Source organism: Ischnura elegans, chromosome 8 (assembly GCF_921293095.1).
Source record: "Ischnura elegans chromosome 8, ioIscEleg1.1, whole genome shotgun sequence".
In the NCBI taxonomy this organism is placed as follows: Eukaryota; Metazoa; Arthropoda; class Insecta; order Odonata; family Coenagrionidae; genus Ischnura; species Ischnura elegans.
In genome coordinates this window covers 6,988,586-7,009,040 of record NC_060253.1, presented here as the reverse complement: position 1 = coordinate 7,009,040, position 20,455 = coordinate 6,988,586, and the positions used below count along the sequence as shown (strand labels likewise).

At 37.8% G+C, this 20,455-nt stretch overlaps 1 protein-coding gene across 3 annotated transcripts in view; it reads right to left on the bottom strand.

The window, feature by feature from the left end:
- Window positions 1-20,384, bottom strand: part of LOC124164319 (ubiquitin carboxyl-terminal hydrolase 10) — a 48,695-nt gene extending 28,311 nt beyond the window's left edge. For all 3 annotated transcript variants that reach the window (XM_046541582.1, XM_046541583.1, XM_046541584.1), the window contains exons 1-3: window positions 20,284-20,384; window positions 19,745-19,901; window positions 18,228-18,445 (exon numbers count right to left, since the gene is read on the bottom strand). In XM_046541582.1, the coding sequence (XP_046397538.1) occupies window positions 18,228-18,445; window positions 19,745-19,901; window positions 20,284-20,301 (393 nt within the window). In that variant the 5' untranslated portion in view covers window positions 20,302-20,384. The remainder of the gene's footprint in view (window positions 1-18,227; window positions 18,446-19,744; window positions 19,902-20,283) is intronic.
- Between the last annotated feature and the right edge of the window lie 71 nt (window positions 20,385-20,455).

The window sequence follows — 20,455 nt, the reverse complement described above, 5'->3', positions numbered from 1 at the left end:
ACGAGCTTTTGAAATTCCCTCCTGTCGTATGGGTGGGCTAACATCTGCTATCTCAGGGGTTCATAATGCATTGCCGGCAGTGGACAATTTTTCAAACCAGTCTGAAACAACTATTGTGTCACCCAGGCCCTTTTGTCGCTAATCGAAATGACAGGCAAATGCTACTCTGAATGCGATTTCATAGCTAGCAGAGTTTATGAATGATAAATCATTTTAATTTTTAAGCCCTCCGAGGCATTAGCAGCTACGTGAAACTGTCTTTGAATGCCTTGACACCTGACTCATTCTGAGAGCTTGCTTTTACGTTGTTAAACCTATGCAATGCATCAAAGTGTGGTTATCCTCCAGTGTGCAACACTGCATTACAATTTTGTGTTTATTTAAAATTGTGACTCATTGATCTAGCTGTCCGTGCGACGGGTATTGAGCCGAATAAAATAAACTTTCCTAGAGAAGGAAGAACGGGTAAAACACTGAACAGTTACTGACTTCACAATGGATTTAATAGACACTTTTCAGACTTTTTTTGTGCCCAATGAGCAAGTTCCATTATGTCACACACCAGTCGCAACTGCCAACTACAAAGGCACCAAATTTGAAATTTCCGACACACTTGAATTTTTCCAATGTTCTTTCTTCGAAACCTCTGAAAGTTCGTAAATCGAATGTTCGTAAGAAGAGGACATACCCATCGTTAATTTACGAGCGGTAATGAATGGGTCACCATTATTCCACAGAAATGAAGCATATTATATAATAACTGAAGTAAGAACTACAATTGAGGCTCTTGGGCACAATGCACAAGGATAACTTAAACATAGGGTAGTGTATATCCACCTCCAAAAGCGCTGATAGCTAATGTATACACGCTGTTACTTATATGTGGAACTTAGTAATAAAGGTCACTTTATAACCCCTGGGACCAGAACCAAGGTTCGTAATAACGTTTCTCTTACTATAGATTGGATTAGCCTTTTCATTAGAACCAACAATTTGCTTCGTGAAAAAGAGAACTCTGTAATAACGGTGTTGGTATTAATGAGTCTACTGCAACTGGTAAGCCACAAGTCATGACATATTAATCCTGTTCCCTAGGGCATGAATGGAAGAGGAGCTTCTCCTTCTCCGTACCTATTTTCAAAAGATTGAGTGTCAGTCAAGCATCAGTCTAAGGCTGAGTAACCTTGCCCGGAGAACAGAGCAAGTTTATACAACATACTTTTGACGTAAGAACATTTTTTTTTCTGGAAAGAAAAACAAAACTGTGCCATCAACTGAATACATGATATGTTGACTTTATTAACTGCTTTACAAAAACAAGATGTCTAGAATTTCCTAAGTTGAAACAAAAAAAATATAAAATATTAGCAAATGTGGGAAAGTGGGAATTAGATGCCATGCACAACTGCAACTCCAAATGTTTTATGGGAAGGAAAATGGAATATTGTGCACTCCTGACCCTAAGTACGAAGTCAATTCCTAAATTGAAATTAAAATTGTCAATCATGATAAAAATTTAGCGAAGTCACTGGTTGACAGGGCCAGGGAATTCTGGAGAAAAAATATATTCCCACTGTTAATTAAAGCACTTTGATTTCAATCAAATGTTTTAATGGACTTTACTTGAAAATTTCTTTTTAGTCCATTTAAATTTCACTAGGAGTCAACTGTCTATGTTAACGACCTATCTCTGTATTCCATAAGTGGGATGGTTGGATTCTGGATGGCAGAATGTAAGTATTGTGAATATGAAAATGAGCTACTTCAAAACTTATGGTAAAATACTGAATTCAGAGGTTTTTAGAATGCTTAAGTATTGTTATAATAATAGACAAGGTCTCACTGACTCATTAAATCTCAATATTTAATCACTCATCTTAATTATCTTATTTTATAAACTTATCAACCCTGCAGCTATTGTATTGACATAATTTTCACGCAAGTTTTCTGACAAGTTGCCGTTTGGGTTACATTTAATTACCATACAAGGCTCCCCTGCCCTCCCCAAAACTCCGCCCGTGCTCCTTTTCCCTGTTAGTGCCACCCAGAGTCCAGGAGGAAGCAGCAGGAACGGCTGCCCCCGCTGCAGTTCTGCCTCGAACAGCATATGTGACGTCAGAACCTTGGAAACAACCACACCCCCTTCCGAACGCCGTTTTTCGCGCTGTTGGATTTTCAATAACTTTGAGAATTTATCTCGAGAACGATGCATTATCTAGCCCTCAGGTTTTTTGTGTTGTGCAAGATTCAATCTATCTCCTCTATTTTTCCCAAAAAATGTGCAAGTTCTCCATTGCATATTTTCCTCTTCGAAATATGATTGCCACTTCATCATTAATTGAGCTCCATCCATCAAGAAGAGGTATTCTACAGACATCTTTTACACAGAAACCGCCATTTTGCAACAGTGAGAATCAACATTTTGGTTAAACCATGTTTCTTCAGATACTGTTTTCACAGGTGAAAGCACTCTCTTTCCATTCAGAAGTCCTTTTTATTAAATTTACTAGTAAAATAGCAAGTTGCTTCAAGGGCATGAGCTTTGCAGTAGTTTTTACAACATATATGGCAATCACTTTTCACAAGTAAACGTCCTCAAAACATATTCAAACCCATCTAAATGGCTCATGTTTGAAACCAGGGAGAGAGAGAGCAGTTTCATGAGAGGAATGAAAGGCCACCCTGCATTATGTTGGTCATTAGATGGGCGACCCCCACTGAGAATCCCACAGCCAGAAGTGCCTCTTTCCATATGACTCATGCCATCTATTCTAAAATTGTGTATCAAGTTAATGCTTGTAGTTTTTTTTAAAATACTTGCATTCTCCGAACTTATAAGATTGTTTGCTTGATAAGATGTGTTTCCGTCATTTAATTAATCTAATCACCAGAAATATAGTTAATCCATAATGCATCTGGTCCCAAGCATTCTGAACCATAGATCTGCTACTGTATATGCAAAAAAGTTCTTTACGATACATTTTGCATCAAGCCAATTAATTCATCATTATTTCAGGTGCAGCATCATCATGTCAACAGTAATACGACAACATCAAAGCAGACATTTCTCGCATTAGAGGCCTCAAATATAACCAGCTACTAATTACAATGCCATGCGATTACAATAACTGAGAATATCAAGTTATTTCATATAGAAACAACTTAGTTCTTCACTCAGAAGTTCTGACTTTAAAATGAACATTCATGTGTGGAGCAATCATGGTATCACACAATCTAAGATAAAGGACAGAGAACTTCACAAATTCTAGAAGGAAAAGTACTGTTTCTGAACTTCCTTTGGACAAAAAGAGAAAACCTCAAGTTGCCATACACAGTTCAGCATTACTATACCCACCCTTAGCACACCACATGGCAATTGAAGTGCCACATTGCCGGCTTAATAAGTGGGGTAGAATTACCATGAAATAAGTACCCTTCACCAATGAGTTACTAATAATTATACACCTAATATAATATTATACTACCTAATCAACTATTACACTACCAAATATACTACTACTATATGCATTAACATTAAACAACTGCATAACCAAAGTATGTTTCAGGATTACATTTTGGTCATCAACGGCTAAGTACGCCTCAAAATGTAACACTGTTATATGGTGAAAACAGGAGGACAGGCAAGTTTGCCAAAGTGTGACCCACTGGTTGGTCACACCTCACTTCCTCCAGGTGCAACAACAAATTTATTATTTTTCTTTATCTTTCAGTTCTCGCCATTTAGAAAAATGATAAGTTAGAGACACACATCTTGGTGGATCTGTTCCATATTATGTGGTGCCACCTGAAGTACATTGTGACGAGGCAGTGAGTCACACCGCCCAGGGTGAGACCAATTAAAGGGTGAAACATCTGCAACATGGCGAGCCACTTGTGATAACGCTATGCCATGACATATTCTTCCCTCATATCACTCTGTTATTGCATTTTAATCATTGGTTTTAATTTATTCAAAAATCCCAAAACCATCAAAGTTTTAAAATATTGATTAACCCTGAATCACACGATCATTTTTTCCGTCAATTCCTAGTGATCACTATTGCAATCACTTGCAAATGATCATTGCCAGCAATTGCTTCTTGCGATCACTCTAATGACGAGGATTCCCATCACTATTTTTCATCACTCGCCCAGTCGCTTTTTCTGTCGCTAAAACAGTCACTAAAACCCCATATCAGCCAATCTAAACGCATTCCTGTATGGAGTGGTTGCAGCGCAACGTTTGACTAACGTGGGAATGACCCAGATAAACACGCTATATATTGTGGTATGTGGGTCCTATGACAACGAGCTGTGATATCAAAAGTACAGGCATCCCCCGAGTTACGTATGTCTCGACTTACGTAAATCCGTACTTACGTTAGCGATAACCGTATTTCAAATGATTACGTTAATTTTCGACTCGTACAACCTATAGTAGAAAAAATATCAAATAGTTATAGTTTTTTTATGTGCTAAAAATAACAAAGTGACCCATTTTTGTCATTCCACGAAGGAATTTTCATTAATTTCTGTGGAAAAATCGCTAATAAATCCCAAGTCAGCAATCAACGTGAAAATTTGCAGTTCTAGCGATGGATGTGGTTGCACTCATTCCTGTACGATACAACTTGTTATACAGCATGCACACCCGAACTACGACTTTCAACTATTTAAAAATTGTATCCTTAAGTTTGGACATTTCCATCTGTGGAATTAAAAGAAAATGAAGTTCAAGCAGAAATATTTATTGCGGAAAAGAATTGTTTAGTACCCACGTAACGGCATTGAAATTTTAAGTGTTGGCAATGAACGCCACGAAAAAGTTGACTCTCAATATTAATTGCGTAATTGTGTACATGTTTCTGGCGGAAAATTTTATTAAGCTGCATTTTCTCGTTCTCTCATATTGTGTGCAACTATAAATGAATATTGCGTCATTGAAAGCTTTTCCCCACTAACTTTGTTGCACGTTAATGACGGAGTTGGCTGAATAAAAGCTCACTTTTAATTAGCTTCGTGCTTTGGAAATACTCTTCGATGTTTCCAGCGAAGTAAATTTTCAAATGATGATATTTTCACGTCATTTTATTGAGATATGACAAAGTATGTTGTGTGCGTGAAAGATTGAGTATGTGCGTGTGAATGTATCTAAGAATAAAGTAATTTACTGGTATTTTTTTAAGTGTTATTTGCTCGTAATCCTAGACACTCCTCCTACGTGTATTAACTGTGACGGTGAAACCACCAGATTCATCGATCAACGTATTATATAAAAGGCAGAAGATATAATGATTATAGGTAGGTAGACGATGCATTCTTTGAGCCCTTAGATCGCAGTATAACATAATGAATCAATTTTAGTATTCAGTTTAGTAATGTAGCGTTGAGATACCGTACTTTCCCGAATCCACGCGATCGGTCAACTCTGAATTATATTACGCATTTTGATTAGCAATGCTCGAGATGCAACTCTCAGACTTTATTAATGTTTATCGATTTTGTATCTAGTAACGTAAGAATAGACGCGGTAGAGTTCATGAATATCGCAGTGAATTGAATGAAACTTCACCGAGAATTTACCGCGCATTTATCCGCTGAGAATTTCACCGCGCCGATCGCAATCTCTGAAGCACTAACACAGAGGTTCGACTTACGCAGAGTCTGCCGGAACGCATCTTTTACGTAACTCGGGGGATGCCTGTACTGCGAAAAGCGACGGCGGGAGGGACCGTGTGATTCAGAAAAATGATCACCACAGTCAGGGCGCCGAGAGTTGTCCGATGGCATTTAGAAGGATCTAGATCAGGGTGGGGGGCAATGTTGCCAGGTAAGAAAGGGATACGCCCACCTCGCACATAAACAAAAGGGTTTTTAGTGAAGATGAAGCCAGAAGGGACGGCATGCATGAAGAAGAAAGGAGGACTCTCCTGCTTCGGTGACTCGAAGAAAGGTCTTGCTTTGAAAGGCTTGTTTCAGTACTTGGTATGCATGTGACAACATTGCATGACTGGGCGAGTGTGTGAGGTGCGTTTGGGCTGGGAACCGTGCTGACGCAGGGTTCTCCTTCCCCTCTTTTGAACTCGCATCAGACAACTCTCGCCCACTGGACCGTAGAGCAATAACTCTATTGATCACTTTTCGCGACAAAAAAAAATAATCGTGTTATTCAGGCTTTAGTAAAAAGGAACTAGAGCTTAATTCAAATTAGAACAATTACCGGTTTGACAACACTCATGAAATTAAGCATTGCTGTTTGCGGCAATGGAACTTTTGGCAGCTTTTTTCAAACAGATAAATTAACACATGTTAAGCAAATTATGTTAACTTATTTAAAATGAGAGACATTTTATACCGATGAGGCCACCAATAGCTGGTTTATAACTGATCAAGCCAGAGGAAAGGAGAAGAGTGCCTGGGAGTCATTTAGAATGTTCACTACACAAAAGTAATTAAGAGTGTTCTATCCTAATTCAAAAATCCAAATTCAACCGTCGCCGGATTTTAGTTGCGAAGTCGGCCGCAACGGCCAGTGGAATGGGAAACCTCCTTGGGCGGAGGGGAGTACCTAGTCGCTGACCGAAGGAAAAAAAAAGGAAAAGACGAGGGGTCAAGCTTCGCTCCGACTGAAAAAAACACCCGGCGCTGTGTCAAATTTCACTGCGGAGGTGCGATATTGAGAGTGGTCGGGATTCGGAGGTTGATTTTTGCTCTCTGGTGGCATTAGTCCCATCTCAGCCACTCGGTTGACGTTTCTTGGAAGGATCCAAATACGTACGCTCTCGACGAGGCTGGTAAGTACGGCCGGCTTCTATGAAGAAAGGCGATTACTTGCATTGTTCTCTCCTTATTCGACTCCCCCTCGAACGGGAGAGCTGGTCAACGTTCTCATCTCAAAATTGTTAAGTGTTCTTCAAAGCATCGTAAAAGTCAGTTACACTAACCGAAATGCGCGTACTTCGTGAAACTTTTTTTTAACGTACAACTTTACATTTTTACGTTATTCCTCAGTATGAATGAAATAGTAACCACCCACGTACATTTGAAAACGTGTATTCAATACAGTTACTTTCCGAAACATGTTTATTCAGTAATCATAACGCTACAGGGAGAACACTAATGAGAAATATGACAAATAATGAATGAACGAAAATTGATTTTCAATCATCTTTAATATTTATTGATTTATATGGCAAGAACATCATAAATTGCATATTGCCTCAGACATCACATACAGCTTTAATAAAGCCAATAACCCTGAATATATCGCATCGGGTAATATTGACTTTTTCTTGGATGTTTTTTTAACAAAATGATGCCGTTCGAACTAGTGTTTTTCTGGTCTCTAATTTCTTGTAATTCTGACTGAAGTAACGTTTAATATTCAAAGTGTTCCCTAGTTTTGCTGCAACCGACGTTTTGACCCGATGCGACCGAAAGTGCTACAATTTATTCTCGCTACCGATTCATCGTGGAGACGATTAAAATTCATTCGCTCGAATTTGGCTTGATGAAATCGCCGATGACTCATCTTCCTGGAATACACCCATGTGCAAAGTGTGTATAATGAATCATCAGCATTTCGCCTCTTTTTGCGCAGAATTATTAGATATAATTGTGAAAATCACAAATCTCTACTTTAATTCTGTTTCTGGAAATTATGCAAGAGATCGTGATACAAGCAGTTCAGTGAAGATGAATAACTGGCTCTTATTAGTCTCCTTTTTCTCTCAGGTGCGTATAAAATTTCCCATGTTGATATTAGGGAAATTTGGAGCAAAGAAGTCTATCAAATTTTTTCCCGTACACTGAACTATCGGATTTTTTTTCTACGGTGCATTAGTTTTTATGACCTCAGCACTAGACTAGAAAGTAAGAAAAGTGACTAGTAAGCTGCAGTTACTGAGTTCATTTATAAAATATCCAACAAATTTGAATTTGCAAATACACCATCAGAGTGCATCATGATCCTTGAGCAACTTATACCATTTCGAGGCCGATGTCCTTGAACGCAGTATCTATCAAAAAGCCAAAGAAATATGTTATTGAAGTCATTGCTGTGGTGGATGCTAGGAAATTTTACCTAAAAATTGAAATTTTTATGGGCAGGTAGCCAGATGCCCTTTCAAAGAATCCAATTCACCTCATGAAATTGTCAAACGCTTAGCAGAGCACATTGACTGCAGAGGAAGAAATATCACCAGTGACAGTTGGTGTACCAGCATGCCTTTAACAGTAGAACTTTATCAAAAAAAGATTGAATATGGTAAGGACGATGAGTAAGAACAAAGCAGACGTTCCTCCTGAATCTCCCCCAAGAAAAAATAGAACCTTACATCATAGGCGAGGGGCAGGGGGAGGGGCAATTGCACCCCCTCCAGAAGCAAAAATCGCAGAAGTCCGCAAAATCGGTACTGAATTGAAACGAAAGTATTCAACAAATTTCCTTTAAACCCACGAAAAATGATATGCATTAGTAGGTATAAGATATGTGCTTAACTAAAATAAAAATATTTTTTCTATGAAATGATATCAGAAACTAATAATGCGCTGTTATAATTTTCTTAAAATATTTTTTTCATTCACCTTTTCCATGCTAAAATGTCACAACTTGGCATGCGCCCCCTTCTAGACTATGGCTTCCCCCCCTAGTTATGACTCTGGGTATGCCCTTGTCTTACATCCTTCCCTTTTTGCTTTACTCCCTACATTTCCGCTTTGTAATACCTACGTTTCAATAAAATCCATGTAGTATTTATTTCTGCCATTATCCATGACGCAAGTATTACTGCCTCAAGTGGTAACAAAATGCTTCCTGGCTTTATATCATTTTACAATACTATCAAGGGGGTGTGGATTCAAATGATCAGCTTTGCTTAAATTATCGCTGGACGGCATGAAAATCGGCCCTGACACCATTCCTGCTATTTCGTTTTTAAAATGACCTCCTAAATCCGAAATATTAACTCTGTTTTTCTCCATCACCCACCATTTTCGGAAGAGCCTCCAATTTTTACCACTTTTCGGTCATTTGGAGAAATAAAAAGGATTATTTTAGCATTTCAATTTTTTCTAGGGGTTTTGAGGGGTGCAAAATTCTGAAAAAATAATATTAATGGTAAATATCTAGATTTGAGGGGAATAAGTCTCCGTCAATTGTGTAAAAACGCATTGAAAATGACCAATCTTGCCATTTTTTCGCAAATTTTCACGTATTTAAAAATATTTCCAGCTTCTATTTCACATCATCCTCCCCGAAAGATAATAATACAAAGCAGCAAGAAACAGCAGTATTAATAAAAATATTTTGCAGTTTAGCATAGCAGCAATAATTAAAATATGTAGCAATAGCTCGGAAGATTCACTTTACTACTCTGGCCCTCGCAGTGCCTCTCCCGCTCAGGCTTGGACGGCAATTTTCTTGATTTCGCAGCTAAATAAAGAAAAGTAATACTTTCTAGTTCCACGAAGAATGTAAAACTGAGATTTTATAATTTCATTGGATTAAAAAGTATTCTTTCTCCTTAATCATGGAATTCCGCAAAGTATCAGCCTCTAAAATCAATTATGTATATTGAAGTTGTCATCATCTTCCCTCGGTATACCTCTAGCGATCGCAGAGTCAACTCTTTCGGTGTTCTGGACAAGGATCCTTTTTTTCCAAGTAATTTAAATAGTGCAAAACAGTAAAAAATGTTTTACTCCGGCTTTTTCCAGGTGAATGTCAGTATGTGGGCTTGAGTTGTGAATATTACCGAGATTTAATATGTAATTAAATTACACGTGTGTAAAATCATCGTCATCGCTTCTGCTATGTTTGCGGTGAATTGACTAAAACATCGCAACAATAATATCTTTCTTTAATTCTTTAAACTGCTTATAAATTTTTCTCTGGCTGCGAAATTGGCGGTCAGGGCTAGGATTAAGCTCCAAGTGTTTGCTGCACCACTTGTTACAGTAATTTGACCAAATACTTGGAGAAACTAATGTAACATATGGTACGAAGTTGCGCCTATATGGATGCCAATCTCTTACAAAAGGGCATAAAAATCTTTTCCAGTAGGACAAGAGCGCCAACACTGAAATTAATTTCTACGTAAGATGAAGGCTTGGGTTTTTTACTGTAATTAAATGCATTGTTGATAGAAATTATGATGCCATGTGACCCAGAAAAATGGAGACTGTTTATGGATTCGTCAAAGAAAAGCTTTGGAGTGGTCCTGTTGGCCAATGGGAATGAGTTACCTTCTATCCTATCTGCATACTCTGCTGATATGAAGGAGACGTACCGATATATCAGTTGAATCCTTGAGAATACTAATTATCGTGATTATAATTGGTAAGTTTGCGCTAATCTGAAAGTTGTCGCTCCACTCACGGGACTGCAATCAGTCTTCACGAAATACTGCTGCTCCCTTGAATACAACAGCCGCGCCCGAGAAAACATTACATCTTACGGAAATGGCCTCTGCGAGAAAGCTTCACTCATGGTTGTGAAAATGTCGCCTATGTTTCCCTGGTTCCGACAGAAAATATTCACTTGCCACCATTGCACATCAAACTAGGACAGATGAAATACTTTGTGAAAGCAATCGACAAGACAGGAGCTGAATTTCAATTTTTAACTAAAATTCCTTGTCTTAGTGAGGCTAAAACCAAGGAAGAAATTCTTTTAGGTTTTTAGAAGACTTATTTTAATTCCCACTTTCTTAGCTCTCCTTCATTACTTACTCATTCGATCAATTTTATCTTCATCATTCTTCGGTGGCACCACATTTCGAATGCTTCCAATCATTGACTTCTCTGCTGCTATCAACGTCCAAGCCTCACTTCCCTAGAGAATCACACTCCATATGTAGCGTATGATGAATTGCTTCCTTACTTCTATGCTTGTATTCTCATATGTGAGAAGATTCATCTTTTTGTAGTAAGCCCTCTTCGCCAGCGCTATTCTACTGACTATTTCTTTCTTGCTTCGTCCATCGTTGGTAATTCGGCTTCCCAGGTAAGAAAATCTCTTCTAGCTTTTGATTTCTTACCTTAATGTTTGTCCTAGCCTCCTCTCTTTTACTACATACTAATATCTTAGTCTTCCTTTTGTTGATTTTCAACTGATATCTGGCCATTTTCCTTTCTATATTTGTCAAAGTCTTCTTAAAATTCTTCTCTGTCTCGGCTATGATTGCTATGTCGTCAGCGAATCATAGAATACTATTTTTCTCAGTCAATATTGACACCCAAACCCTTCTCCTTCCAATCACCTAAAATTATAAGGTTTTCTTCACGTCTTACCTGTTTGATTACTGCGGTGATATCTTCATAGACGCCTTAAACTTCTTCATCCTAGTAGTCCGTCGTAGGTATGTTAACATGTACCACTACGGTATCTACCGGCTTAGTCTCTAGCTTTACCATAATTATCCTTTTATTTTGGGCAGAACCTTTTTCCCTGAATTTCTATCGTATGCTCCTTATCTTTTACATAATTAACGGAAGGAGGAATATTTCTCGCAATTTTTCAAAGTAAATTAGTAAAGCCATTAGAAATAATTTATCCCCTACGAAATTAAAGCGGGCCAAATATTGGCAAAGTCGAATCCATTAGTTCAGAATCAGACATAACTTAGTCCCAAGAAGATACATTGAATGAATAACACGCCATTTGTACGTTGAAGATGTTGTTATATCATTGAAATCTAGGTCACAATAACTTTTCTTATAATCGTGGAAAATTGCAAGTGTTTGTTTCAATATAGAAAAATTCCGCTCCATAACGTTTGAATCTTCGGATTTTATTTGTAAGTTGAATTAAGTATATGTTTTTATGTAGAGCGTTTGAAAATCATTAATCATTCTACCAAATGAAGTTGTTAAGCATGGAACGGCAACTAAATATTATAAAATATAATATAATAAAATAAAATATAAAATATAAATAATAAATTATCGTACAGTGGTTACAGTTATTTGTGAAAGAAGATACTCCTGCGTCACATGCAAAAGGTTTTGTGCTCTCATTCATACAAAGTACTGCGTCGAAAAAGCAACTTTGTACGCAGTCACGCGCACGAGTGCATAGTTAAATACACTAGTGCATAGTTAAATAAGTATGATAATCGACATGAAAAAATCATTTGACTAACCTGGGATTCGAACCCGGATATCCCCGATGGCCGGTCAAATATGCTACCAATTATACCTCGAAGCAACCTTTTTCCTTGAATATGAAATTCTCCTTTTACTTGTGTCTAAGATTCGCCTAGAAAAAATTACAGTCGGATCCGGATTTAACGTCTTCGCATTTAACGTTTTTCCGCATTTAGCGTTTATTTTTTTGGGTCCCGATTCATTCCCTATTAGGACAATGTAAAAATTATCCGTATTTAGTGTTTCCGCATTTTGCGTTTTTCCGCATTTATGGTCGTAAAAATTTGTCCCGCCCAAGATTTTTTTGCTCGATTTAACGTTTTTTCATGACGGTTCATCCAAATCTTCGAATTTATGCTCATCAACAAGAACAGTCTCATGAAAGTTTACCAAGAGTCGATAGAATCTACCGGGGAACGCTTCTTCAACTGCTTTCTTCTGCGAGCGCAGCGCTGCGACCTTCAACTCGCAAGCTGGGTGATTTGTCTTCTCGTAATGTTTCGCTCCCCTTCTGATCCAAAGACCAGGCACTTTTTGTATCAGATCCGATCTAATGGAGCAAAGTCATCCTTTAATAACCTCGAACTACCTTATCCTTCACTTCTTGAACTTGACTTCGATGATACGTGACGACTGATGACACGTCGAGTTATCCTCCGAGGGCCGCTACAATAATGTTTTCTCGTACCTATTGTTTTCAATTGATGGCTTATGCCCCTTTCAACTCTACTCCCTACGAGCAGTCGATTATGAGCCCAATATTTTTCCAGTCGGCTACTTTCTCTTTTCAAAAGAGGAGGCCCAATATCAAGTGCGCAGTTCACTAGAAGATTCTTTCTGTAATCCATTCCAAGGTCAGTTTCCACGGAGGAACAGCGAAAGAGCAGAGGAAGCGTTTCCCCTGTCATGACCATGAGTTAGAGCATTCTTTCCATGCGGAACAACATTATTTTACATCGTAATTAACATATCCCGGAGCCAATTTACCGACATGCGGCTGATTGATATCGATGTCGATTCAAAAATATCTATCTGGTGCTAATTAATGTCAAAAGAGAATGACAATCGGAGTTTTGACGAACTATCACGGTCCATGACTCAAAATAAATCGCTCATACTGGAAAAAAAATCACCGCATACTCACGGTAGAATAGATGAGCGCGGAAAAATACGAAAATCCGGCAGGTATCCCTTGGTGGTTGACTTCGACATCATAACCCTGACGAAATTGCCAAACTCCAGAGGCACTGACAATTTTTCTGATGAACTCCAGTTTTGTTGAAGATTAAACCTTTTCACTTAACTTAAAGTTTAGCTAATCGTTATTCAAGGTCCAACCAAATTTCATTAAAAGCTGCAGAGAAACAAGGTGAGTCGGAGTCAAGGTGATCAGCGCGCCGCGTAAAGAACTTCTCCTGGTTCCATTCGACCTGCATGAGGCCGCGGATATATGACAACGAATCTGGTGCCATCATCGAGTTGAATCACCATCGACTTGTACGCATACTAGAAATAAGATTCTCCTTTTTTGGATGACCTCGAAATCCAAAATGTGCGCACGGGAGGCTTTTTAAAGGCTCATAAATCCCTCGTTTCGCCGAGGCAACAGAAAACGCTAAGTTGGTATAATTCCAGAAAATCTCCCTTTTACTAGATATTCGGTAGTTTAGATTTCGGGATTAGCGATCTTCTGCTGTCCCTTTATTTCACTCATCTCTATAGATGCAATGACGATTTTTCGAGTACCTACTTACATCTTTTCTTATTATATTATTAAATGCTATAGTCACCTACATGTCACTTTTACAGAAAAAAATTTAAAATTTCATCGAGACCACTGAAATGTACGTAAAAATGGAATCACTAATGTCCATAATAATATTCCGTGTGGGAATGCTTTTCAGTTGATGCATATTAAAATTTTCTTAAAATATTTCTTTAAAACAATAGGGTGGTTTCCTATTATTTTTTATTGCCAAAATCGAAAGATTATTACACCTGGAGTACGTATTTCACGCATTTAGATTTTTAAATGACGATATCTATTTTTCGCGATTAAATGAAAAGTGAAAATTTTCAAGCGCACGAAAATGCGACGCGTAAGTATGAATGCCGGGAAATCTCTCCGTGAGACTTATTTCTGGTTTCCGCTGCCCCCCTGTGAGGTGACCTTGAGGCGAGGCTTAGCGCTGATACGACGCAGGCTGCTAGCGGGTAGCTGAGTACCCTGCTGGCTGGTAGCGCTTGTCTTAAATAAGGATTATTAATACCTTATCAAATGAAGAAAACTTTCCGACCTTAGCCAGTTTTAATAAGTGATTATTAAGACATGTTTCCCTGAGCTCTACGCCTCATGCATGCATTGGTAACCTCAGATGATGTATAACTCCCATCTTCTTGTATAGAAACTAAGTCCCTGTGACGTCACGTGGAGTGGCATCGCATAGGCGCCAATCTGGCCCTTTTCAAATGAGGATAAAAATGGACCATTGCCATTCGTCTGAACCGCTATTTCTAAAACGAAATAATTTGTACATTTTGAATACACTAATGGTGGGTAACGAATCGCAATCAATGCTTTTCGTTTTCTTGGATGAAGGAAACTACCCTTTTGTCATCCTCTCATTACTTATTTTTACTACCCATTTTTTTTAGCTGATTCCTGAAAAGTATTATCCAACCTTCATAGGGCTGAAAACACTTAATCAATGAATTTTTTGCTGCATGCAGCACCTTTTAGTTACGTAAAATAATACTTTTTATTCATAAAAAGCCATTTCAATCATTACAGACCCTAAAGCCTGAAAAAAATGGCAGGTCCGCATTTAGTGTTTTTCCGCATTTAGTGTTTTTAAGTTTGTCCCCCCTGAAAAACCTTAAATCAGGATTCTACTGTACTTGGTAATGTAGCTGACCGGAAATCGGGAGGATCTGGGTTTGAATCGCGGCTAAGCGAAATGTTTTTTTCGTGGCAAATAACAGTCTTGGTATACATGTATTCTCATTCATGTTAAATAATAGTGGAGCATAAGAACTTAAATTCCCTTCGGAATTAATAAAATGGGAAACATATCAAGTAGAAGACCTAACTTCAATGCAGGGTTCCATCCCGGAAGGGTCATACAGTGTACTGAGGGGTAGAGAAAAATTGATCGGGTAATGCTCCTGAGAAATTTTAGTTTCTTCCCAAAGACTACAACCGCGCTGCGGTGATGTTAGTATCATTATAAACTGAAGAATTTTTAATGAAATTACATTTATTTGCCATAAATTTCTAGACGCATTATTATGCCGAAGAATTTCAACAGTTAAATATAATGAGTCTACCTGATCCTGTGCACTAGTATTTTATATGAAGTCTCGCATATTTATATCGCAATGTGGTCGTTTACTCTGACACGAAATCGTAATTTTAGTTAATACTTCGGTCGATGGATGGGCAAAAAAAACTAACTACCTCGTTCAGTCATTCTCACAAAAATTAGAATTGAAAAATCGCGGAAGTTGCCGCCCACTTCCGAGAAATGTTGCATTCATCATCAGAGTTTCGGTTCATTACGACCTGTAGTGAGAACCATTCATTGAGAGAATCAATCGCTCAGAAGAGTGTAAGCAGCACGTGAAACAGGTTGTTGGTGAGAGATATACTGCGAAGTTAGTTTGCATAACTTCACTCGAGCGAAATAAATATCCCACATTCAAGTTTTATCCGTGTGTATTGTTTGTTTTCTCGTCATTCCTGCTACACAAGTAAAATTCTTGCCTTATACTTGTAAAACTGGTTCGCAGGTTGGTTCTCGTGTATATATTTTTTGCATACAACAAGCACATTTATGTAAATAGGAGATAGTTAACGATTAAATTCGGTTATCTTGACGTCATCGCTGTATTACATCGACCAAACATCAACCCCTGCTTAGTGATACGGTGGTTCCAGTTCAAATTCTTTCTTTTGGGTGACTCACGTAATAATTAACAATAGTAATTTTAATTATAAGAATATTTTTATAAGAAAATAACTTTTCGAAGTTTTCCCCCTCGGTTGCAAGTTATCGAGAAACATATATGTCGGAAATGCAAGACAAATAAACCAGCGTGATACTTTTCATATCGTGTTTTGATGACATAACGGTTACTTTTGAAAATATTTAGACACGAAATGAAGATATGCACGTTATATTACCTACTCGGTGAAATATTTATTCTTGATTATCGTCTGCGAGAACTTAAAAGGCAATGGTGTAACCTAGAATCTAATTGATAATGTGCAGTATATTCTCTATATTCATCTTATTTTCAATGCTTGGTTACAAAAAATTAATATATTATAGTCATAGCCAATACATTATCGAGATGTACTTACTTAAAAGCAGTTTCTCCTTCTGCAGTGTAAATAACATCTATTGTTGCAGGTTTGTAATGACTAAAATGGTTAAAATAATTTGATAGTCTATTTATTAGCTGCATCACGTTATTAGAGATTTTACGTGGATGAAAATACATGTCTAAAGATATACAAACTATTATTAATGAAGCACACTTCAAAAGGATTTATATATTCACCATTATTCCTAGTACTTCTTTTACACCTTCCCACATAAGATATGCTTCCTCTTTGATTTCCTTTCACTTTCCATGCATAAGAACAGAAAACTTGAAAACTCGCCATAGCCCCGTTTCAAACATGCCGCTCGCAACACAAGAACACAGGGCTTCGGATAATAACGAAAAGAAAACTGTTGGCCTGCTGGGTCAGACGGGCTTCTTAGGTCGAGGAAAGCATAGAGGAAAAAAAAAACAGATGGAGGGGACCCAAGAGACGACGGAGGGGAGGTAGTGAGAGAGACTGCTGTGGGGTGAGAAGCTCTTTCACCGAGAGTGGGGGGTCATACAGCAGCGCCATGGAAGAAAAGATCGTAGGCGCTTGACGTTGAGAAAACACGCTCGGGAAATTGGGCTATAGCGTGGTTATTACAAATATCACATTGATGAAACGTATCTTATTTCCAAGAAGAAGGAAGAATGTTCCTATTTCCCAAAAAAAAAATTCAAATCGCGCTTTCTACGTGGTAGAATTACATCGAGAAAACAGGCGTTTTATTGTGTTTTTTAACGCCAATAACTAATTAACAAATGCTTTTCAAATATTTTTTTTTCGCTTGCCGAGAACAATAATCTTAGCTTAAACCATATCCAAAACAAGTTCTCTCCAGAGTGTATAATAAGCGAGCAAATGGCGAGCAACCTGAAGTCTGCAGAGCCGTTTTTCGCGGAGGTATAGAACACCCTTAAAGTAACACAAGGAAAAAAATAGAGGTAAACAGAGGCAAAAAATTTTCCATTAGCAAAAGATGACTAATGCATACACCGCACCCGACAGGAGAGAAAGTAATTAAAAAACACTGAGGAATATACACAAGGCATGTTGCCTCTATTCCAACTTAGTAAAACCTTTTGATCAGGGATTACTTAGCATTGCCACAAATATTTTTCCAGTAAAGATTAAAGCATTTTCTTAAAATATATCTTTAATCATTACAATAACTTCATGTATATAATAAAGTAAGCCTGAAATTTGACAAAGAACAACACAAAATTCAACTTTCTCTTGACAAGTCCTTAAAGGACATTTAAAGTTTGGCCACATAGAAATGACCATAAACGAATCAAGGTCTGATCAATGAGTTAGACAAGAACAGGATATTACGTCAACCCCACCAAATACTACATCAAGAACATAAAACTTGAAAGAAATGGAACATTTCATCAGGCTATAAATTGTTGTCATGGCTGAACTAGAGCAGAAAAAAAATCACACCAAGACACACATTCCTCCAGCAACAATTCCATCAATTGCCATGAGAACATGTTGCCATAGTTAGGAGCTAAAAAGCTAAGAGAGGTAAATTAAGGTTCAATATTGATAAAATGTAAACCCTGCAATCCAAACATCACAGCAGTATCTAGCTAAGCCTTCAAGAATATATCCCACAACCCATAAAGATTGTATAACATGGAACTTAAAATGAATAGGAATAAAAAGAGGTTTGCATTAAAAAAGACATCATGTGGTAACTTACCGGATACATGGCGGCTGGACATGCATTCGGGGGTGGCACTGAAGTAGTGGGTGTAGTGGGAACCACCACTGCATGGTTTTGAGGCTCAGGATTTGAGGCATAGGCAGTAGCTTGGGGGATGTGTGGGATGGTAATTGGAGTTTGACTTGTGAACTGAGGAGAGAGCTGTGGTATTTCCTGCTCCACCGGCATTACCACTTCTGCCGGCCCGTTCATTGCTGTAAAAATACGATAAAATATAACCATGAAACAACATTTAAACCAATACATTACTCAATTTGGTTTCTAATTCGCACTCTGGCCTCTTTTAAAAGAGCTTGAGGTCTATTCACAATTGTACATAACAAAACTAAACTACATAATAAGGCGGATTAAGATTTAGTAACTCCGCAACTTAGGTGAGACCATAGTTTCAGCACTTAGAAGCCAACCAACAGTTCTTGGCAGCTGAAAACATGGTCAGTGAAGATTAGTTGACGGTAATTCATAAATCTACATGTTACATGTATTTGAAGAATTTCTACAATATTCAGCCAAAAGCGACTTCTAACATTACATAAGTAATAATGCTGATTACGTAAGTGAAAAAGTAAGTGAGACAAAATCACACTTGTGGTGGTCATTCGGTTTTGTCCACATAATTATGAGACGCAGCGCACTTGCCGTTTACATGGAAAGCACGATAATTAAACAAAATTAGGAATCTCTCACTTTTGACTTTCACGAGAGATTCATAAACACTACTCAGTACAAAATAAACGTCAAACATAAGTATATAGAGAAAAGCCAAGAGAAAATGAAAACGTTAATCCTTCATATTATTACCGAAGTGTTGCATGAAGTCACATCATTTGGTAAAAATTTTTGATAGCGATCACTACTGCGGCAGCACTATAGCAGACTGCAGCCTTGGTGTAATTGGCGAAGTTCTCATATCTCTATCCATTTTCCACGAATGTGGTTACTCTTACAACCACGTGACGGAATACAAATCCCAGTTAGCATGCATAGGTATCATTTTTTCAACTTAATTAAATAATCCAATAGCAATAAATGTTCGTTCAAAATATTAGGCGATGCAAGACAGTAATTTCATCACACCGTATTATGAACGTAAACAAGAAGCAGAGCGCAGAAATACACCAAAACGGTGGATATCAACACCACTCTCCTTGCAATTGATATGCCACATGTGTAACACTCGTGCATCATCATGAATGCAAAGTTGACTTCATGTGGACAGACAGGAACTACTATCGTGCAACTAAAAGCTAAATTATGACCGACAGAAGTAAAATTTAATCTAATAGTTTCAAACATTACTTAAAATCACAGCCTACACTATATCCTTATAGTTAAGACTGGACTTGGTCGACTTAAGTGGATGAAAGTTCATTTCACATAAAAGCGAATACCAAATTTAACGCGAAATCGGATCATTTCACAATTACTTCATATATAATTACTTAACAATTACATCAAAAATCCTTCATGATCTTAAATAATACATTACGTACCGTAATTTGCGGGAGTCCATCCTTTCGCGGTGCATGTTCCTTCGTTATTTAACCAAGGGAACTCTGGAGATTTCCCCGGTGGTTGTGCAAATAAAACCTGATGTAGATGGTTGCGTTCCTTTTCGTTGGTGTTCTCCAGATCAAGGAACTCAAACTCCTGCACAAGTAAATTGAACAATTGGTATCCCGAATAGATAATATTTGCCAATTAAATTAGTACACATGCACAGGTGATATCAATAATCTGCTTTCCAACTAACACTATACATCACAGTACTGCTTCAGAAGTATTCCGAAAATATTATGGACAATTTCCTTATGAAGAACAGCACTACATGTTATTCTAAGTGAGTATTAATTAATTTCAAAGCTACACCACGTGTACAATAAGCATGATGGCGTAACGACATTTTGCGCATCTTCAGTACAATGACCAAATACAATTGAGTCTTGAGCCACGGAAAAAAGCTACACGGCATACAATACCAACTATTGGTTAAAATTGTGATAAATTACACACTATGTTAGTGAAAATATACCTGAATTATTGTATCCATTGCCCCTACTTCTTCATCGGCATGTCATATCTATCGACTTGACGACATGTTTTCTTTCAGAGAACAACTAGAGAATGTGCGCATGCGTGATTCAGAGCACATTTCATAACCCATTTTGTGATTGGTTGGTTATTGGGATGGACTACCACTTCAG